The 23,162-nt window shown below is 44.0% G+C and overlaps 2 protein-coding genes across 7 annotated transcripts in view; both read right to left on the minus strand.

Annotated features, from left to right (window-relative positions):
* The window catches only part of LOC133107479 (rho guanine nucleotide exchange factor 17-like), a 79,364-nt gene extending 71,321 nt beyond the window's left edge, over positions 1-8,043 (minus strand). Inside the window, exons 1-2 of the mRNA XM_061216467.1 lie at positions 7,850-8,043; positions 3,676-6,838 (exon numbers count right to left, since the gene is read on the minus strand). Coding sequence (XP_061072451.1) covers positions 3,676-6,838; positions 7,850-8,043 — 3,357 coding nt within the window. The remainder of the gene's footprint in view (positions 1-3,675; positions 6,839-7,849) is intronic.
* Positions 8,044-9,416: 1,373 nt separating this feature from the next.
* Positions 9,417-22,914, minus strand: LOC133108697 (P2Y purinoceptor 3). Of its 6 annotated transcripts, none has more exons than XM_061218372.1 (2): positions 22,720-22,914; positions 9,417-13,697 (listed from the first exon to the last, which is right to left on the minus strand). In XM_061218372.1, exon 2 carries the CDS (start codon positions 13,672-13,674, stop codon positions 12,685-12,687), a length of 990 nt encoding a protein of 329 aa, XP_061074356.1. In that variant the 5' UTR covers positions 13,675-13,697; positions 22,720-22,914; the 3' UTR covers positions 9,417-12,684. The 6 variants fall into 6 exon arrangements, with proteins under 6 accessions (XP_061074356.1, XP_061074354.1, XP_061074353.1 ...); XM_061218370.1 differs by lacking the exon at positions 22,720-22,914 and adding an exon at positions 22,501-22,711; XM_061218369.1 differs by lacking the exon at positions 22,720-22,914 and adding an exon at positions 22,501-22,711 and having other exon boundaries at positions 9,417-14,436.
* Between the last annotated feature and the right edge of the window lie 248 nt (positions 22,915-23,162).

Below are 23,162 nucleotides of genomic sequence, written 5' to 3' on the forward strand. Positions count from 1 at the left end.
AATAATCCTGGCACGTTCCATATTCAGGAATGACATCAGTGTCTGGACAAACCCCACCTACTGTAACCACACTGGGAATGAGTCAGCCCTAGTCTTCTCACCTCACTGAGAGCTAGATCAGATAAATCCCCACTTGCAGGGCTATTGTAAAGGACTACCCTGAGAGTCCTCACACTGGGTCTCATATTCTCTCTCCTGCCTATTCATGTCAACACTTCTCTCCATTACTCTGTTTATTCACAGATACACAACTCCAATTCACACCTACAGTCAAGACTGACCAAAAAATACATACAGACAAGAACAGACAGAAGCATTTGCATACACACATACATACCAAGAGTTAATCTGCAAGTAGATATTCACCAAGAGCACAAACCTGTAGCCTCGAGGCCTACATCACATCTAAGCCCTACACACAGCAACCTAATGGCCCCTTACTAGCCAGGACTGGAAATTCCCATAGACAAATTGTCCTTCATGATGGTACAAGGGCCAGGGCAAGCTAGAACAGGGCTAACAGCCCCACTTTCCTGAATCCCGTCTTCCCTATATGGCAAACTAACTAAACACTCATCCCTTCACATTTTCACAACCCAGGATAATTAAATTCAGCCTCATGTAAATAACTTTTGTCCAAGCCTGGCCTCTACTTCACGAAAGAGGTAGTGTGGAATGCTCAATCCTAGTGGTACTTCATCTGGAATTCATTTAAGTGTGTAAAATAAAATGAACAGAGATTTATATAATGAGGCACAATTAAAATCTTATTTAGAATTGGACCTAACCACGTGCCTGTGATTTCCCCTTTCAGTGTGCAAGTATAAAGCCCTCAAAGCGCTATTTTTAGAGCGGTGCGATTAAGGTATCACCAGGTCCTCACGTCACACCCTTAAATTAGATCAAGGTTGGCTTTTACATGAAGAACTGGGGGCGGGGTGGGGGGGCTTCTGTCCACGTTCATTCATGATCAATCACAGCAGGCAGGTTGGACCAGGATCCGAAAGTCTAGCAGCCTCTAGTCAGCTCAGTCTACAGCTGCTTAAGTGGATGTGAGTAGATGAACAAGGATGTGATCTCCTGATATTTCAGATAACGTCACTGCACCTTCTCAACAGAAAAGAGAAAAACCGGGAAGGACATTTGGAGCGGGATTTGAAGACGTTTATTGTACACACATACACCCCCCCCCCCCCCACAATGAAATAACACATGGAACAGAAAAGCATTTTTAAAGAAATATACAAGGGATGCCAGAGCAGTCTGGAATGCATTAGCAGCCTAATAAAGAAATGGCACGGCACACGGTGTGGATCTGGCACTTTGATTTTGTGCGGACGTGAAAACATTGGATGCTGTTGCTGGATATTATCAGGCGCACTGTAACCACAACAACTTCCTGTCACTGCACGCCCACTTCCTGTCTGGATAGTCTCAATATTCGGCGACCTGTCAAAGCATCCGTGCTGCGGCCAGGATGCCGGGTATCGTACGCAAGCCGTTTGTGACACGGCCCGTCACCTCACGCCTTTCAGCTACTCGTAACCCCTAACACATACACACATGCCAGTGGGAAAAACGGTACCACTCAAAACGGAATGAAATAGGATAGCGCAACATTAGAAAGGTATCAAGAGGAGCAGTTGACTTTGTTTCGGAAAGAGTCAGAGGCAGCGAGAGCGAGAGAAAATGTGAGAGTATAGGGAGTTTCTCACACTTTTCTTTGATGCCGTGCCTCAAGTGTGAAACACAATGGTGTCATGGCTGAGCAGCTCAAATGTATGAAAAAAGACCAAAATATTTCAGCTTACAATCCAGTTCCCCTTGGATCACTGGACTGGCTCCACAGCAGGCCTAACTCACAAATGACGCCTGTCTAATCTAAAGCCATCTACTATATCCCAATCGCTCTCCATTCAAGCAACTTCTACATTTATAGATAATAAATATTCTCACAAACAGTAATAACCAACAATTATTTTGAGCATCTAAACTCTAATTTAACAAAAAGGTCAGTGCAAAAGTGATATCAATTGATAAAAAATGAATTATGCCATTAACAACCTGTTTTTCTTACTCTGTTGACAGAAGTAAGTCACATTATGTACACATCAATCCTTATCTGCAGTTACCACAGAATCGGCCGCCAATGTCAATGTAATGCCTCAGTACTGTGCAAACTCTCTCTCTCTCTCACACTCACACTCACACTCACACTCACACTCACACTCACACTCACACTCACACACACTCACACACTCACACACTCACACACTCACACACTCACACACTCACACACACACTCACACACTCACACACTCACACACTCACACACACACACACAGTAACAGTCACACACTCACACACTCACACTCACACACACACACACACACACACACACACACACACACACAGTCACACACTCACACACACACACACACACACACACACACAGACATAAAAATGAATCCTGAGCACTCTGTCACCACCGCGCCATTATAACGTTCCTGCAGTGCAGTCCTGACAATCCCATATGTGGAGTCTTTTGTTTCTAGCCCCGGACTGAAAAGAGGGAACTTCATTCCTGGGGATTTTCTCCTTCCAATGGGTGCAGAGGACCATGTGACCCTAGTGCACCCCACCCCACCCCCATTCCACAAGTTCTAATGAGGGTCACATCAGGACAGTGGCACAGAAAGAGTTTTGGAATGGCAGCTCCCCCATTTATTCTTTTGGGGAAATAAATCAAAACAATGAAAAGGTTGTTATGTCTCCACCCAGAGAAGAGGAGTTCAGACGGGTTAACAGAACACATGTGGCACAAGTATGGCAGCAGCCATGATGTTAAAGGCCCTTATTTGTGGCAACACTGCAAACAGAAGAGGCATTTGTGTCTATGTGTACATGTGTGTGCGTTTGTAAGAGAGCATGCATGTCTGTGCTAGTGCATGCCTGTGTGTGAGTAGGACTAACCAGCCATGTATGCAGCTGCACACAAAAACAGCCGTTATGCCTGCAGCCCTTTTGGGAAGCACAACCTCATAGTGTCACAAAACGACATACACATTATGCCACTGTGCAAATTCAACCATAATGTCTATCATCTGTATCAGAACACATTTTCCTGCTTGTTCTCGCTTGCACAAATCCGAGAAACAGACCATCAGAAATAGAGGGAGACAGACAGACGGACAGACAGACAGCAAAATATGACTTGAATGACTAACAACTGCTGTGTAAATTGCAGTGCTGATTTTCTGAGAACCCCTAAAAACAGTTTGTTCTCTAGCCTGCCACCATGTGAACTTTAAGACAAAAACAAAACATCTCAATAATAAATTCTGGTCTCAGGAATCCAAAACTGCATTCCTGTGAATTCATAGATGAAGCTGAAAAACATCTTGCCCTGGTTTTGTTTATTTATTTAAGACAGCTCATGTTTCTCCCACGTTTCATAAAAATCTAATTTTGACTGTACAGCAAATGGTAAAGCTGACATACTACATATACATGAATTTTCACCAGCAGTTTTCAGAATTCACATTGCTTAAAAAAGAAACCTCAAACTGACATAAATGCCTGGTTCTATTCAAACCACTCCCAAGTAGTTCTTTCTGTTGCACACACACACACACACACACACACACACACACACAGAACTGTAGTCTCACTCACCACTACAGGCTTGGTCTTGGTTGGTGCAGGCACCAGGTCCTCATTGATCTTCCTTGGGAGTCTGGGCTCCCCTGTGGTTGGGGTGGCAGGGGTAGACCTGGGGGGCTCAGGGGCAATGGCAGCAGGTGCATCGGTGGTATTCAGGGCCAGTATGTACTGCTTGGTGACATCCTCTAGGGAGGGGGCCTGGTCAGCCTGGTAGGGCTTGTGCCCAGCGGGGAGTGAGGGCTCTTGGGCACCGACGGGCACCGACTGCCGCTGGGACAGGTGCCCCTCTGGTGGCATGATGGGTAGGAAGGTGGCAGGCTCACTGGCGTGGCGCACGTGCTTGGGCCGGGGCCGGGGCCTGAGCAGGTGCTGTGGGGGCTGCTGCTGCATCTCTGCAGGCTGCTCCACCTGCAGCTCCGGGTCGGACAGCTGCTGGTGCGTCGCCCGGTTGCTGCGCTTCTTGGAGCTGCGGCGGCTTGCGCGAGGCGATAGGACCTCCGCAAGCTTGGGGTCAAAGGGGAAGCACGGCGCCCCCTCCGTCACCTCCTGCTCCAGGTGTGAGGGGAGAGCACGCTCCGACTGCGACCGGGGCTTCCCACCAGGCCGACGCCGCTCCTCCAGCTCCCCCAGTTCATCCCTTTGCTCTGACAGGATAGGCTCACTGCTGGAGGGAGGGATGGGCTGCTCCAGCTCGCTAATAGGCTCGCTCGGGCCTTTGAACCCGGGCCCATCCAATGACTCCCCCCGCCGGCTGGGGTCACTGAAAGACTTCTTCTTCACAGCTTTGCCATTGGCCTTCTCGTCGATGAGTTTGTCCATGGTGCCGGGCTCCCGCACAATGCTCTGGATGACGGTGCTGTAGTCCTTCAGTCCATCGCTGCACACTGACAGGTCACTGGCAGCGCTGCCCGTGCACTCAGACAGCTCAGCAGCTGATGGCTCTGGGATGCCACTCTTGGAGCTCAGGGAGAGGGAACCCAGGAGGTTGCTGTCCACAGAGTAGCTCTTGGCATCCTCAGTGATTGAGCGCCGACAGTGCGGCATCGGGTCGCTGAGGGAGCGATATGTCTCCCCGTTAGATTCGCAATTACTACCGTTGCTGGAGTCCGAGCCATTGTTTCCCGTAGAGGAGAACTTCCTCCGTCGTCGAATAGCACTAGGTGTGGAGGGGGCTTCAAGTGGCCCCTGGCTCATATTTTTACTACCAATACCAGACTCCCCCACAATTGCAACGCCCTCATACTCAGTCTTCACAGCCAGGACCGGCGGGACAGAACCTTTCTTTGGATCCGCACCCAACCCCTCCTCCTCATACAGACCAGACTGCTTCCACACCGTCAGCGTTTGACCTAAAATGTCTTTGTTTGACGACCCCCCACATGACCCGCTCTCTGGTTCTGTAACTATTCCTTCATCTGTCAAACTGGACTCATGTCCAGACAGTTCGTCCACCGATTTATCATAAGACACATTTTCATCCCATTCACCTTCCCTCAAACACTTTTCACTTTCTCTCCCCTCACCCGAAAAAGGAACATCAATCAGTTCCTGCGACAGCCCACTGCTCCTATTCTCATTTTGTACTTCTTCCTCTTCCTCCTCCCCTGCTGCTTTCTCATCCTCTTTTGTTCTGCATCCTTTGTCTTTTTCGTATTCCATGTCAAATGAGTCGTCCTGTGCACTCATCTGGCAGATGTCCCTGATGACCTGCTGGGCCTCCTGCACATACCGGTCCTGTAGGGGAGTGGGCATCAGCTCCTCATAACTATAGCCTCTCTGACAGTCATCGCTCTCCACCTCTCTCTCAGGCACCAGAACCTCCCCATCCCTGGCCTGGTCCAGGCGGAGCTCAGAGGAGCTCCTTTTTGCCCCACTGCCGGAGGAGTGTCGCCGCCCCTGTGGCTTTTCAGAGCAGGTGAATGACTTGGCACGTCTCAGAGTGGCAGTAAGGTCCTTGAGCGATGGCCGCCCATGGGGGTAGCCCTGGGACCTGGATCCCATCCTGTACACAGAGGAAGTGCCTGGTACGCTATGGTAACCAGAGTTCAAGCTGCAGCTGTCTTCGTTTTGATCTGTCCCTGTGCCCCCCTTCTTTCTAACCCTGAGCTCGGACAGGTCTGTTTTGAGGAAGCTGAGAAGTGTGAGTGTTTCTGATGTGATGTCTGGGTTAGACATGGACATCCCGTGTTTGTCCTTTTCGGTGCTGAGGGAACGGCGATACACCCTGCTGTCAAGCCCTGATCCCTCGGTGGACCCAGTGTTAAACGGCAGCCTTGGGCGGACACGGACCGGGGCTCTGGAAAAGTTGTCTCCGTGGCCAAAGCTGGGCGAGCGGTACATGGTGGCGTTGCCGTGGTAGGTTTTACTCATCACAGAGGAGGCGGCAGCGGCCAAGCTGCTAGCAGGAGACGGCTGGTCCTCCTCCTTCAGTGTCTCTGTGCTGGAGTACCTGCTGCTGTTCCTCGACCCACAGGGGCTGGAAATGAATGAGGATATGTTGACCTTCGACACCCTGGACACCACAGGGACAGGGGTGGAGCCAGAAGGGACGATGACACCATCTGATGCCCCTCTGTAATGTCGCCTGTAACCATCCGGTCCCAAGGAGCCCTGAGGATAACCGCGCTCCCAGGGCTGGCCCCCGAAATAGGGTCTGGATCTGGGGCCCTCTGGTCTGCAGCCTGGCTGCTCCACATCACCGGTCTGTTGGTGCCGCTCAAATTGCTCCATCACAGGTGTGGTGTCGCTGTCATCTGAATCCCCACTTTCATCTCTGCTCACCCCCACAACAGCGCTGCTCTTCTTTTTCTTCCTGAGGGACCTGCGCCTCACGTTCTCGCGGCTGTGGGCTAGTGGCACCGGGCTGTCCTCTTCACTGCCTGACGACCTCCCTGGCGGCTTGGCCCAGGACCCATTCTTGTTGTTTCTAGAAAAAGAGGCGCCTCCACGGACTAAAGGGAGGCTGCTCCTGGCTCCCCTGCTGCGCCTTCCTGTGCTGTCCTCCTCCTCACCGGAGCTGAGTCTCGCACTGGCTGGTGCTGCAGAGGGGGCAGCCTGCGGTCTGGAAGAGCTATGCCAGGAATGTAAACTATCTGATGGCTGTCTTGCTTCTCGTTTTTGCTGCTGCCGACCAGAGGCAAAGGAGTGTGTCCTGAGAGGTAGAGCAATGGAGCTGCTGCGGGGTGGGGGTGCGGGGGGAGGGGGCTTGGGGTCACTGTTTAACTTCACTGTCCACTTTTCAACACTCTCTCTGCTGCTGGGGCTCTGTGCTCTGCAAGCATGGCGCAGCTGCTCCCTGCTGCTGTCACTTAATACAGTTTCATCTGACTGTTCAGTGCTAAAAGCAATGTCCATATCCTGGTATCTACTCTCGTTGCTACTCAGAATAGCCCCTTGTCTCTCCACAGAGAACACATTGATATCATGGTCAGCACTGTTGACATCTTGCCAAGTTCCTGGCTGCAGGGGCGAGTGTCCTTCCCCTCTATCTGTGCGAGCGGTCTCTTTCACTCTCGCAACTTGATGACTTGCAGATTTTAAGTCGTTAGCGTCAGAAGTTGATCTGTCCTGTTTTTTATTACCGTCGCCGAATAATTCTCTTATTTTAGTGACACTCGGCCAGTTTGTTAAGTCAACATGAATAGAGTCTCCATGGGCAGTAGCATAGCCACGCTGAGACTTGCAAACAGGAATCCCCGGAACAAAAGCCTCATCATCGGCCGTTACAACCTTATTGCAATCGGAATGAGCTGAAGTGATTTGCGAAAAATGTCTCTTACCTGCACTGGTGGCAGCTGAACCCGCAGTTACGCGGGTTATGAGTCCTTCACTTTTCTCCGTGTCAGAGTCTGAAACGGACCCACAGACTGAGAAACTTTGGTCCTCAGTTTTATCTGTGGAAGACTCTAATAAATCCTTATCGTGAGCAGGCAAATAACCGCTGTCTTCCAGTAGCAGCCTCTGTGACGGTAGCCCCTCATCTCTAAATTTACTTCTTGCCTGAGTAATACTTTTCAAGACCCCGCTATTGACAGAAGTCGAAGCGTGCGCCCGCCCCGAGTTAGTACGAAACTTCTCTGAGAGCTGGCGTATAGAGGGAGAGACAGAGCGAGTGCCTTTCTTTAGCTCTGCGGTCGACAGTCTGGCTGCCGAAATTTTGGAAACTTTTCTTGAAGCACGAACATACCGCGCAGCCGAGAGCTGCGCTTTCTCTGCTGCTTCTGTTGCTGGAGGGGGAAGGGCGCTCCTCTCCAAATCTTTTGATTCGTGCTGTTGATCCTCGGTTCCAGACTGAGTTTTATTTGCACTCCAGCTTTCGAGCTTTTTGAAAGAAACGCTTCTGTACACTGCTGCCTTCTTCTCCGTCTCCCTCTCTGCCATTGTGCATGCCCCTCTTTTGTTTCTCTACCTTTTATTTCATTGATAAAGTGGCAGTTTTTCTTCCGTGGTAATGCAAGAAGCTGCCTTAGCCCCCCATTTACCAGTAGGTTACTTGCTGGCAGGAATTGCGTGAAAATAAATAAAGACGGAGGCAAAATTGTTTACACAAAAACAGATGAATTAAAGGCTAATCCAAGCGAGAAAACATTGCATTCTGACCTTTCAGCACTTTCCCCTCGTCGATTCCGCTCGATTCTCACCCATGCAGTTTGGCCAAACTTGTCTCTCAGCTTGTTCAACTCTGTAGCCTCACCATCGACTTTTGAAAAATGTCTGTTTTCCAAACGAATTCCCATTTCCAGTCCTGTATGGTACCTTCCAAATTCACCCCTTCTCTCATACTGTAATCTTGACCAATTAGTGTATTTGATTCTCAAATAAATTTTCCGTGACTTAAGTTTTTACATGCAAATTCTGTATTCCAGTGTGGGCGGGATTAACATGGTTAGGGTAGTCTTAGTCGCCCTTTAGGTATGGGAAAAAGATTTCTCTTTTTTATGTGAGAACGCGGATATCGCAGACCAGATAGTTTTGGCTAGCATTTTAGATTGAGTAGCGACATAAATTCTTTTTTGAAGATAATTTGTGTGTCTGTTATTGTTTCTATTTGGCGTTTATTCTAATAGTCACAATGTGTGTATATTACTTGCGTTGATTCAGTGATTGAATGTTTAATAGTTCTGAGTGATCTAACTTTTTTTTTCATTTTTTTTTTCAATTTGTGCAAACAATGACTCTTTTGTAACTTCGTTTTAACAGTCTGGTTTTAAGTAGCTCTTTGTTCTCAGGATATTGCACTGTCCCCTGCCTCGTGGAACGCAGTATTGCATCCCCCTAGTGGACACATTGTAGAAGTTCCAGCTACTCTTTACATATAATTGTTTCTCTGAAACATTTCATAGTTCTCCCCTTATCATTTATTGTAAAAATCTGTATTTTGTAGCACGATATGAACATATATACATATATATATATATATATATATATATATGATATTAAAACATAATAATATGGATTTTAGAAAAATAATGTGATATCTCGGTTAATTATTATAAACATGTAAATTAATAACAGTCAGATCGCTGTTTAACTTTAAATAGGCTACAGTCGGCTACAATAAAAGCAAATAAGCGAATACAGGTCACGGACCATATCTACTACATAAGACAATACCATATAATAATACGTAGCCTATGATGCTGTTTTCACTGTATTAATCAAACAATAATTAACACATAAATATGTTACTTTCAGTGGCTTATAATGTAACATTGAATACTTTAAAAGAAAAACAAATAGATACCAGACGGTAATACGTATGATGCTCATTTTATTGTATCAATAAAACAAATGTTATAATACCATAGAAGAAAATATAAACATCACAAAATAAAAAAATAAAGATAATTTCGACAATTGGAAGAAAATAATACTGACTGATACACGGGGTATTCAACCTGATATCATCACGGGGTGAGGAAGAAAGCACAAATATTTATGGTTTCATTATTTTAGCCAGTAACCCTTATATTAGGTTCGTAAGCTGATCCAGAGACACACACAGTCACGGGGTGTGCACGAGCGTGACATCCCAACATTTCACAGGAAGAAAAAAAACCCCAGCAGGTGTTTGAGAAAACAAACTTGAATTCGGAGGATGCCCTCTCAACAGTGCTCGTTATGTACATCTCCATTATGTATGTATGTGTATGTGTATGTTTAAGTGCATTTTTCAGATTATAATACAACTTCATTTCAAGAAATGGATTATAATCAATAAAGAGTCGCCTACTTTAGGCAGAAAAGCAGTTGTTAGAGCTAATGAACATTTTTCATTTTTCTTTTTCACCTATCTGCACCTAAGTTCATCTTTAATAAATGTTATACCGCTTACAGTAAGTAGAAAATATACACAATATATGTTCAATATGAAAAATATATAAGATATATAATATTCATATATAATTCTAAAATGATGTACCGCTGCCAATTCTATACATTCTGTATATGGCCTGATTTACTGTGCTAGGGCCTTTAGCACAGGCAAAACCTTTTAGTACATGCAAATATAATAACACTTAATAATCAATGATTGGTGCAAAACAAATAACATAACATTCATTTGTCATGTTATTGGTTTTGCGTGCGCTAAGTTTTTGCACGTGCTAAAGGTCTTAGTAAATCAGGCCCATAATCTATATACATTTATAAGACATAGTCCTGCAATTTGTGCAAGCACATGATTACAAATAGATAAATACCAATTCACAGTCTACAACAACAGTGCTGCCATATTTAGGATTTAACCTTTGACCTGCTACTGTGTTTTGCTCCCCAAAAATGATAGAATCATAAAATTCACAGCTGTTTGTTTTTTGTGTGTTTTTGAAATCATTTTTAAATTTGTTATTTTTAAAACGGTGTACTTACTCATCATTGATAAGAACATTATAGAGATACGCATTCAACCATCTCTCTACCATGCCATTACCAAATACTTCATTAAATTATAGACCTTTTTCAATGAATTGAGATGTGTTTTGAGGATAAGCTGGCTCTCCAGCAAAACTGAACTTTATGTGATTCATCCTCTACTGCTTTGATTTATTATTTACAGCTGATTTATAATTGAATTTAAATCATGCTTTTGTTATACAATCAAAAAAATCACAGTGTTACCTCAGCTGCACTAACTGCATGCATAGCTTCTTTTTAGTGAGCTGTATAAGGTTATTTAAATAGCAGGCATTTGAGGACATCAATACAGTTTACAAGACCTGCCACTTGTTGGTCAGTATTTTGAATGACAAAAAAAAAACATGGCTTCCCCTGGTGGCACGGATGGTGCAGTGGGTAGCACTGCCGCCTCACAGCAAGGAGGTCCTGGGTTCGAATCCCCGTCGGCCGGGGCCTCTCTGTGCGGAGTTTGCATGTTCTCCCCGTGTCTGCGTGGGTTTCCTCCGGGTACTCCGGTTTCCTCCCACAGTCCAAGACATGCACGTTAGGCTGATTGGAGAGTCTAAATTGCCCGTAGGTATGAGTGTGTGAGTGAATGGTGTGTGTGCCCTGCGATAGACTGGCGAGGGTGTATTCCTGCCGTTCGCCCAATGTATGCTGGGATAGGCTCCAGCCCCCCTGTGACCCTGATCAGGATAAGCGGGTTCAGATAATGGATGGATGGATGGCTTCCCCCCACCACAACAGAATGATACTGTTGTAGAATCTTTTTCTAAACAAACCCAAATCCTTGATTCTGAGAGTCAAACAACTGAAGCATCTTCAATAAATGCTGAGTGTATAAAAACATATTTTAAATTAAAAATCACTTCAATTAAATATAAAACAAATGACTTGTAGCATTTACAATTTGTTGCTTTCATTCTCTAGATATTTGAATAACTGTAAACAAATGAATACATGCATTCCTTTTGTACTCATATGAAGCTTCCAAGACAAGTGTGTGTATTAAATAACAGTCATGATTTATGTCCTTCTATGAAACATTTTCTATTGATATTTACATTTTATGTTGGTATTACATAATTGTAATCTTAGTCTTACAGTGCTTGTCCTTCTCAAGAACTGAACATCACTGAAACTATTGTCAGAGATCTGAGGTGCTGAGTCTGTCCTTGCTCAAGTTTGTGGCTCTCAGAATGGATTTATGAATTTGCTCCAAAAGGTGCTGAACTGCCTGAATAATGTTATATGAATTGGTGAAGTAAACAAATATCTATTCTTCGAAATAAATATACACCCACCAAGTACTTTATTAGGGATCCATTAGACTTTTTTTTAGACTTCTACTGCTGTAGCCTACCCACTTAGAGTTATGATGCGTTGTGTGTTCAGAGATGCTCTTCTGCATACCACTGTTTTAATGTGTCATTATTTGCGTTACGTTCTGTCAGCTTTGACAAATTTGTCCATTCTCCTCTGGCGTCTCTCATTAACAAGGCGTTTCTGTCTGCTGAACTGCTGCTCACGGGATTTTTTTTTTTTTTTTTGCACCATTCTTTGCAAACTCTAGAGATTAGTGTGCATGAAAATCCCAGGAGATCAGCAGTTTCTGAGACTCAAACCACTCTGTCTGCCACCAACAATCAATTTTCCCCATTTTGATGGTTGATATGAACATTAACTGAAGCTCCTGACCAATATCTACATGATTGTATGCATTACACTGCTGCTGCACAATTGGCTGATTAGATAATCGCATGAATAAGTAGGTGAAATAAAGTAAAAAAGTTCCTAATAAAGTACTCGGTGAGTGTATATCCTATATATGCAATTGAAGCAAAATGTGAAACTACAATGTTCAATGTACATATTGAATATTCTCTCGCTTTCACTAAAACTCATTAGCTGCTCAATGCATCCAGAAATACATTCAACTTAACCCACCCACAAACCTTAGCTAGACCAGGCAGGAATGGAAACAGCTAAAGCTCCAAAGTGATTAATGGTACCTAGCGTATGACAAAAACAATTACAACCAACATAGATACACCCTCAAAGGGAAAGAACAGCCAAGTTCCTCTCGCCCACCTCTACCGGGAGTCAGTCTTCAGAGAGACACAATCACAATTTTGCACCCTTGCCTCGGAAGGTGCTGGCCCTGAGCACCAGTGACCTGGTGCTGCTGCGGAACTTGGACTGGGTGAAGTAGAAGAGGATGGGGTCCAGCACGCTGTTCATGCTGGCGAAGGGCCGGGTGCTCTTGTAGATGACGGAGTACATGTTCCGCACCCCGCAGGGCGCCCTCGGCAGGGTGCGCACCAGGAGGTACACTGTCTTGGTCAGGTGGAAGGGCAGGAAGCTGACGGCGAACACCGCCACCACGATGACGATCATACGCGCCGCTTTGTCCTTCTTCTTCTGCGCCGCCACCGCCACGCCCTCGCCGCGGCACAGGACGAACGCCATGCGGCAGTAGCAGGCCACGATGCCCAGGAAAGGCAGCAGGAAGCCCAGGCAGGTGAGCGCCATGCCGTAGGGGAAGTACTTCTCCGAGAGGCTGGGCTCGCTCAGGTCGTAGCACACCGTGCGGTTCCGCTGCGTCCCCGTGGCGGCGAAGGTGAACGTGGGCGCGCAGAGGCTGAAGACCACCGCCCACACCGCCACGCACACCTTCCAGGCGAACCTGCGGCCGCCGGTCTTGTGCCAGGTGGCCAGCGGGTGGCAGATGCCCAGGTAGCGGTGGAAGCTGATGCAGGTGAGGAACATGATGCTGCCGTGCAGGTTGCCGTAGAACTGGAAGCGCACCAGCTTGCAGGCCAGCTCGCCGAAGGGCCAGTAGTCGTGGCTGGCGTAGTTGTAGACGAGCAGCGGCAGGGAGCAGACGTACAGGAAGTCGGCCACGGCCAGGTTCAGCATGTAGATGGTGTTGCGGGTCAGGGCCTTGCCGGACCGCAGGATGCGCAGGATGACGGTGCTGTTGAGGGGGAGTCCGATGATGAAGACCGCGCTGTACACGGTCGGGAGGAGGTAGCGCTTGAAGTCCTCGCTGTAGGTGCAGGACGGAAGGCTGGACGTGCTGTTCACCATGAAAAGATCTTTCACCATGGCCATCTGGGTCCTTAAAGCATCATAATCTGAAAAATACAGAGCAATTTTCACCATGAATTGTTGTCATACTTGAAGGCCTAGATGCTGAAACATCCACTTTTGCCTGTCCGTATTAAATATTCAAAAACAACAATCGACCTATGTGAGTTTCATTGCTGAGTAGATATTTTTGTACTTTGCAATCCTAGGCTACCAAATGCTGAACCATCACTTTTAGAAAAACATGGCACAGCTAATACAACCTGACTGAAGCCTTAATTTAAGATGGCAGGCACAAAGTGTACTTGGCAAGCATTCAGAGGCCATTATATGAATCAAGTCTCTCGAACTTTAAATGGAAAATATTATTAAACTGTGAGGCCATTTACTCTAAGTGCTTCTTGCACTTAAGTCTGTCTCTAGCTCAGCATTAATTTCACTATGCCAAGCTTGAATGTTTTCAAAAATAAATCCTATAGGAGTTGCATGTCGAGTATAGGACAAATATTGCAGCATACAAGATGAAACTCGATAAGTCTCAAGAACACGTGTGAGGAAATGCCAAAGCGTGTCAGGAAGTGTAGAAACGCTATTGCTTCCCGTCCAGATTCCAAAAGCACAGGGCAGGAAGTAATCCTGGCAGAGAGCCACAGTGTTCCTGGCTGCACAAAGCCTGGAGAAAGGCACTTGGTCCACCAGCGTTTGAAAGCGGAAATACAACATCCTGCGCCTCTCCTTCTCTGTAATCCTGTCCATGTCCACCAGGAGGCGCAGTCGGACCATAACCTGGGTATGAGCCCAAACAATTACTGTAAGTGCTGTGCAATGAATCGCTGTGTGCTGGGAGAAGTCGAGAGATCGTTTGGATTTACTGCACAACTTCAAGCTGTGGACTATAAGAACTACTGGCAACCACAAAGCCATGAACATTGTGTTGCTAGGTCGGAGGTGTCCAATCTTATCCTAAAATGGCCGGCGTGGGTGCAGGTTTTTGTTTTAACCCAGCAGTAAGACACCTGATTATACCAATTAACTAATCGTGGTCTTTAATCAAGACCTTGATGAGTAGAATCAGCTGTCTTAGTCCTGTGCTAAAACAACAACCTGCACACAGACCAGCCCTTTCTGGATAAGATTGGACACCTCTGACCTAGCAACAAAATGTTCATGGCTTTGTGGTTGCCAGTAGTCCACAGTTTGAAGTTGTGCAGTAAATCCAAACAATCTCTCGACTTCTCCCAGCACTTCTGAACTCACCCCTGGTATTTAGCACTGATCTCAAAAAATATCTGATATATATATGATATATGATAATCAACAACAAGAAAAATAACAAAAAGAAAATATCAAGAGACTACCATATGGATTAATGTGGAGCAAAAAACACCCCACCTCCTATATTAATACAGATAATTATCTAATACATAAGAAACAGTTGTTGGATGCACTTAGGAAACAAACAGGAAGAATTGATTTACCTTTTCCTGGCCCCTGATATATCTGGCTTGTCTGTTTCTCCATAGGTCAGACCCATTGACTAACTGACTCCTTAGTCTCCCTGCTCTTTTGGTTCATTAGCTTTATTACTGCTGTTATAATGGTCACCACCCACATCTCACACTCCCTGAGAGTTTCATCATTCTCCATATGGGCAGAAATGTGAGAGTTTCCCCTCTTTCTATCCGTAACAAACCAAACCACAAACTTCCACACAAAACGACACACCTTCTCCTGTATCATTCAAGAAAAAAGAAAACTGAAACCTGCACATGTGTATAAGACAAAGTGGAACTTTCCACCGGCAAGTTTCATTTGTCCAGACAAGTTTGAATATGTGTTGGTGTCGAAAAGACAAGCCTCAGCTAGGCTCTGAGTCACCACAGGAAGTATACGCAACCACACACACATGTAGGGTATGGAGACTCAATGTGGCCCGAGTGCAAGCCCAATGGCTATACTGCCTTCAAACTGCAGCAAAGAAAGTTACTTGGCATTCTCCATTACCAGACATTGTGGTACTAGGAGGGCAATACTAAGGAAACTATAATCGTATCCATCAGCCACTATTTTCTATCAAGATGTGCCACCACAGCCATTAACCATATAACCTGATCCCCCCCAGGATGCTCCACAGCAGAATCAATTTCTTTCAATATTAAAATCTCAGTTTCTATCTCAGGTCCTCTTCGCGCCTATACTTGTGTTTGATTTGCACTTCGTTGTACGTCGCTCTGGATAAGAGCGTCTGCTGAATGCCACGTAATGTAATGTAATGTAATATCAATAAATCCATAGAAAACATTCACATAGTTTTAAAAATAAGTCATTTAGCAGGTGCTTTAGCCAGAGCAACTTATCAAAGTGCATTTCACATGGCGAGCAAACACCATACGAGTTGGAGATACAGTTACAATCAATAAGTAAGACGATGGCCAGGGAGACAAAGGGAGGGAAGGGTTTTTTTAAACACGCTGAGGTGTAATTTGAACAGGCTGAGACATTTGTGGAAGACAGCCAGTGAATCTGCCTTCCTGACTGACTGGGGAAGGTTACTCCACCATCAGGGGCTGAGGAAAGAGATGAAACAGGGCTTTGAAGAGAGACTGCAGGGAGCTCGAAGTGATGGGACAACCAGCTGAGAATTATGAACACAGAGGTCTGGTTGAGAGAGTGTACACTGTGATCACGGTATGAAAATACGTATGGGTAGGTATACAGTAGATCTGCCAGTGAGAGGTTTGAACTGAATGTGGCTGAATGTGGCAGGCAGCAAAAGCCAGAGAAGTGGTGTGGCACGTGTGAATCTTGGCTGAAAGTGGGCAGTAGCACTCTGGACCACTCGCAGTGGCCTGATGGAAAAGGTGCTGGCAGAGAAGGTGTCCAGATGAGATAACAAGCGCTTTTGTCGGTAGCTGTGTAGCGAGGAAGGGGTGAATTCCTCTGATATTGTGCAGAGGGAATCTTCCGGACCAGGTGGCTGCTTCAGTGTGTCCACGGAAGCTCAGCTGGTCGTCTAAGGTCACACCAAGATTCTTTGGTAATGGTAACAACTCAGCCTTTCCAGATGCTACTTCAAAGACTTGCTTGAATTTTATGTTGGCCAGCCACCAAAGATTTTGACCTTTATATTTAGAAGTCAAACCAGCTCTTTTCGGAAGAAGGGATATTTTAATCAACTTTTCCCATTTATGCCTCCCTGAGATTTCCGAGAATCCACATCAACTGGCTCTAACCACCATTTACACCACTCCTTTTGTGACCCTGTGAACCAGAAGTTCTCTGGGCTTAGTCCTAGGCCCGCTTCTTTTTTCTCTTTACACTCGTTCCCTTGGCCCTGTGATCACTGCACATGGGCTATCCTACCACTGCTATGCAGACGACACCCAACTCTTCATCTTGTTCCCACCATCTGATACACAGGTTTCAGCCCGTTACCATTTACGACTACTGTCTGTTCTGGCTCCACGGTGGTGAAACAAACTCCCCGTTAAAGTCCGAACTGTGGAATCTCTTCCCACCTTCAAGTGCAAACTGAAGACGCACCTCTTCAAGCAGCACCTCTCCCCGTCCCTTGAACCTTGTCTTTCTGTGATTTACTTTTTTGTGTATCGGTATTTTTAGATTGGCTAGGTAAGCAGTGTTTGGCTAGTTAAGTTTGGTCACTTTTGCTTTGTTGTTTGTTTATTTGTTTGTTTAAAAAAATAAATAATTGTTGTACAGGTAGCAGTTGAAATTGTACTTCCCTCTAGGGTCTTTCAGCACACTTATCCCTGGTTATGGGTATGCACTTTGTTGTACGTCGCTCTGGATAAGAACGTCTGCCAAATGCTATTAATGTAATGTAAATGTAATGGATATTTTAACCAACCTTTCCCATTTATACCTCCCTGAGATTTCCGAGAATCCGCATCAACTGGCTCTAACCACCATTTACACCACTCCTTTTGTGACCCTGTGAACCAGTTCTCGGGTGTCTATGTGGATATTGCAGCAGCTGATGAACTGCCTTTTTACTACTCAACAGACCCAAGACTGGCCAGTCTAAACAATCTGTTAAGTATTGGAACAAGTCAGCATGTGAAAATGAGAACTCTCCAGTAAAGTATATATACGTAACTCAATGAGGTTTTCTTTAGGTTAGACGGCAAATTATTAAATTATAAAATTTTTGGTGGACAAGAGAAACTTCACAGATGGAAGGATGAGTCTCTCATTCCAATAAATATTTATTTTAAATATTCTGCTTATTTTACAAATTGCAGGTGGGGTTTCACTTAGGAGCACTACTTGAACTTGCCAAAACTTGAACTTGAGTGCACCCACAATGTTTGCATCTTTTGTACATGATTCATATATATTTCTTCAAAAAAAAGATCTAAGATCAGTGGCCAATTTGTCCACAGGGTGTTTTTCACATGATTTCTTTTTAGCTATGACTATCAGGCATTGTTTTTGTTGATCGCTGGCCAGATTGCAAAAAACATTGATGTCATTAGCAGATAAGAACAATGCTCATTTGTTGAGATCACGCTGAACAAATTTGTCACCAAATACAACATTTTGTTTGAACTATGCATTTCGATAAACACAAACTTCTTAAATATGGTCCAGTGCAAGTGCGACACTTTAGTTAGGCGAAGCATTACTTAATCTTACATTTTTGGTAGGCTGTGAATTACTATATAAAATGTATTATTTTTGAAGGCCTGGAAAACATAGCAACACATTTTTCACAAAATGATAATGAACTTACATTAAATTAAATACACACTCATCTTCTTTGTATCACTGAGCCATACGTGCTGTTCAAGATCCTTCGAGGCCAGCAGAGTGAATAACTGCGTAGCCAGCTATGGCTCAAGCAATACCACCCAATTTTTTAAAGACTGTTTCTGCTCTTTGCAGACAGTGATGTGTAAATGGGAACGGAAACTACATCAGCCCAAGTGTAACCCCTTCCTCATTTAACCCATCTCATTTCCTTCCTCTATGAATTTAACTGACTAAACCTCGAGTGTAATATCTCTCAATCAATGCCAAAGCCAAAAAGGTTTCCCTGTTTATCAGAGAATGCATGGTTATAATTCCAAGCACTGTATTCAGCTTTGTCGCATAAGAGTAAAAGTGCACGTAGTTGCAGCTCTGCCTGGTTTGTGAGGGCCAGTAAATGCTGTATATAAATCAGACTGATTAAATTAAATAGCCCTTAACTGGAATGCCCTTAACTTCAGTGATTTATGGGACGGAATACCTCAACAAAAAACAACTTCTAAATATTCTAAACATTTCAGGCCTGAATTTATTATTTGTTTATTTGTACTTCAGTCAAACGGTCCGGGAAATACTACTTTGTACATCCCCTCTCTATAAGTTCGCTCATAGGTTTCTGCTGTGAGGAATTAGATCTAGGGAGCTGTTGTGAAAATCAAACCTGCATGGCCCTCCTGCACCAGCACTAGGACTATGTGCCCCTGGGTACATAAATAGCTAAGCTAATGTAGGGTCGTACAAGTGGCTGTGACTTTGCAGAAACATGATGACCCAGCGACCATGCGAAATAAGATGTTACTTGCTAACAGAGTCTATTAATAGAGCTTTAAGCTTCTACAGTATATCATATTAATGAAGATAACTGGTGTTAACCGCTTTAGACACTGCCACCTCTAAATCACATGTGCTATGAATCAAATCTCATCAAAATGCATTGAGTGTTTAACATTCAAATTTACTCTGCTTCCATGCAAAAACAAATAGGAAACACGGCAATACTTAATTACGCCAAACTCGCTCCTGGGTTGCCTGGGCCTGAAAGCTGTGTCCTGGTCATAAACTCAGCCTTCAGCAAATCAAGAAAAAAGAAAAACATTTTTGTGTCAGCGTACAGTTTCTTCATTCTTCTGGAAATACAGTGTTCCAGTGGATGTACCCAAAGATTGCAGTAGTGGATTGTGGATTTTTCCTCTGCGTACTAAATTCATAGATAACACTGCGGCAATGAGGAGAGCCTACAAATAGAATTTGAATATCCAATTTGGGAGAAAAAAAATGAAATACTGAATGAAATAATGAAAGCAAACCTTGGCAACGAAAACACGTCAACATACAAATTAATTCAGGAGCGTGGGATTTAGCAAAAGAAAAAACCTTCCCACTCAACTTCGGACCAATGGAAACATGCACAAACCACACATTGAAAAACGCACAACAGGCTTATAATTTTCCATCAGACCAGATCAGATATTACAGATCAGAATATAAGACACAAGCCATCCGTAGCCCACACAAAGGGCCAACACAAACACTACTTGACACAGACTCCAGTCCCGAACACCAGCTGGCTGTGCTTTTATAAAAAACCATAAAGGTGATGGCAAACAGCGGGCTGTAGCGTAGTGGTTAAGGTACATGACTGGGACCCACAAGGTCGGAGGTTCGATCCCCGGTGTAGCCACAATAAGATCCGCACAGCTGTTGGGCCCTTGAGCAAGGCCCTCAACCCTGCATTGCCCCAGGGGAGGACTGTCTCCTGCTTAGTCTAATCAACTGTACGTCGCTCTGGATAAGAGCATCTGCCAAAATGCCATTAATGTAATGTAATGAGAACACCTGGGCTGTTTACTCCACACCCTCAGCTGTGTGGGGCTGAAAGTGCGGCCCTCACTCTCCAAGGTGCTGAAGGAACTCAAGGCTCTGTAGGCAACGGCGACAGCTGACTATGGCCAAAGAAAAGAAGTGCTTGCTCTGCCCCACCCCGCTTGCTGCCACACCCGGCAATGATCGTATTTCCTGACACGCCTGTATGGTTACAGCAAAGACGTGAGTTTAATGTTGCCTCATTCATAATGGAAAATAAATTATTCAATGAATACATTCATTTGTTACAGAAGCAGTAACCATTGATGAATCAACTTTGAAGGGTAATGGTAGATGAAAAACACTGGTATCTTCCAAGCTCATAGGTATAGTTCATTCTGAAAAATGTAATCAAAGAGATGCAAGATATAAAGTGGCCTATTTGGAACATCATTAACATTAGGGAAAAAGATCAATTTTCCAAATATAAATGCTTTTTTTATAATGTCACAAAATGATATTTTTCAAATTAAACAAATACTTTTCAGTCTGTAAACGTAAAACATTTTGTGTTTTATAAAAAAAAAAGATTCAAACCAATATACTGTAACTTTGTGTGTGTGCATACACACATGTGAGTGAATATGTCAGCTGACTATCCATGTGCATACAAGAGTGCTTTTAGCGTGTCTACTGGGACACACCTACTAGTCTGTTTTTCTCTTCCATTGCCTTGCCATGCTGAGAAATCAATAAATGCCAAAAACAATCAATTTCAATCAGAATGATTGAAACCTACTGTAAAACCTATTTTGGCATGTGGGTTTAAAGCTAGCATGAATTTGAAGCATCACATTTCACAAGAGAAACTCCTTATTACTGTTTATTGAGTTAAACCATTTTACCTACAATATTGTGACTGTTGAAGAAAAAAAGATGTGATGAGAATTATTACTTGTGTACCTCCAAATCAGTTTTTTTTATATTTTGCTTAAAACACACAATATTTCAAATACAGTCATCAAACTTCTCCCGTGAGCTCAGAGGGGAATATGGGTCTAAACAATAGTGATTACATGACCACTTATTGGTCAAACTGATGGTGTTACAACCCACTGTTTAAACCATCCCCAGTTTCCCCTATTATGCCAATTATTTCTGTCACCCTAGTAAAACTTTTGCAAAGCAAATACTCATTGAATTACATAAATTACTGGTTATGGGGAGCAGTTATGATATCTTAATATTCTGTCATGTCTGGTAATAGTGGTGTTTTGCATTAGGAAGAGTTAAACATGGTATATTCCTGGTTAATTTGACCCTCAAAGCAATGCCAAATTTACTGCAACCACAGAAAGGGCGTATAGAACCGTCACTAATCCAGCGGAATCCTTAATGAAAACACTGAAGCTTTGCCAGCTTTACAGTTTCACAACAAATAGATATGTTTAACCCATGAACCATCTTGCTATCTTGCTAAAAACGTTCTAAATCAGATAAAGCTAAGCATCTGTTGTCTGTGCATCTCACATGTTGCACCTGAATAACGTTCACATTACACTGGACATTCTAGCTTTAGTGGAGGTTTACATAGTTATCACTGCTTGATTCAAGCCAGGTAATGAAAAGATGTCATTGGCAAATAATAATAATAATAATAATAATAATAATAATAATAATAATAATAATAATAATAATAAACATATACAATTACTTTACGTTAAAAAAAGATAAATACATAATTGCAAAAGTAAAATAGATATATCTATATGGTAAGACTATTCACCTGAATGACACGTTTCATAGTGTAGTGACTGAGTCGAGACAAAGACAAAAACATATTTCAGCATCACTGTAACTTGTTTATAATGTGAATTTAAAGCTATATGACATGACCAAGACAGCAACAAACTGCTACAAGCTACAAAGAAAACTACTATATAAAAAGATACACCTCCCGCGTCATAAACACACCGGAATAACATGCGTTTACAACAGTCAGATAGGTCTGGATAGTGTGGGCTGCAGTCGTTTAAAACAAGTAGAGTGCCGCGACTGGAATGCAAAACAACCCCTGGTCGTCCTTGAAAAGCGTTTTCAATTAAAGTACTCAACGGTATGAGAGTGTGGTCATATATCACTACCTAACTTTTAAAAAATGCGTATTTTCAGTTTTCTATCACAGTTAATCCCGTAGCCTACACATTAGCCAACGTTAAACGGGACTATTCGCTGCTGCAGGCACCCTTAAGTAAATTATAAAATTAGATCGCTTACCTCAAAGGTCGATTTAAAAATATCGACGCCCTGTCCCAATGCTGCTGCTTCCCAAACACTGTGTTTTCCACACTCAACAAGCTGCTTCAGTAAAGGCAGGTGTCCTTCCAGCCTATAATACTTGCTGAAAACAAACTCCATGCGTTGTGGACATTTATATATATAAGGAATTCAGGGAAGTCAAATGGTGAGAATTCCCCTGTAGCCTACTGTGATTACCTTCTCGTGAACATCTGCTTGTCTTCCAGACCCATGACCTACTGCACTTCTTTTTTTGTGTGGGTTTTGTTCCACTGAAATCCGGTCGTTGCTGTGCTCCAGCACGCGCGCACCTAATGGACAGTCAGCGACAGTCGGAGAATAGAATAGCATGAACCTTATAGTTCTCATAAACCATACACTTCTGACAGGCTGGGAGAAATAGATTGAAGGATAAGATTAATGTGAGGGGGTTAAAACCCTCGGGAGTTGGAATAATTTGACAAATATTTCTACCGTCTTTGACATAAACCATTAATTTAAGATGTCAATAGCCTGTCCTTGTAGCTGTTCTGGATCGAAGGAGTGTGGGGTTTGTCTGGTCTTCTACTGCTACTGCTACAAACAGTCACATTTCATAAAGCATGGTTTAAGCCTTAAACGACCATTAACCCTGTAACTAT

The sequence above is a fragment of the Conger conger genome, chromosome 13 (assembly GCF_963514075.1).
Source record: "Conger conger chromosome 13, fConCon1.1, whole genome shotgun sequence".
In the NCBI taxonomy this organism is placed as follows: Eukaryota; Metazoa; Chordata; class Actinopteri; order Anguilliformes; family Congridae; genus Conger; species Conger conger.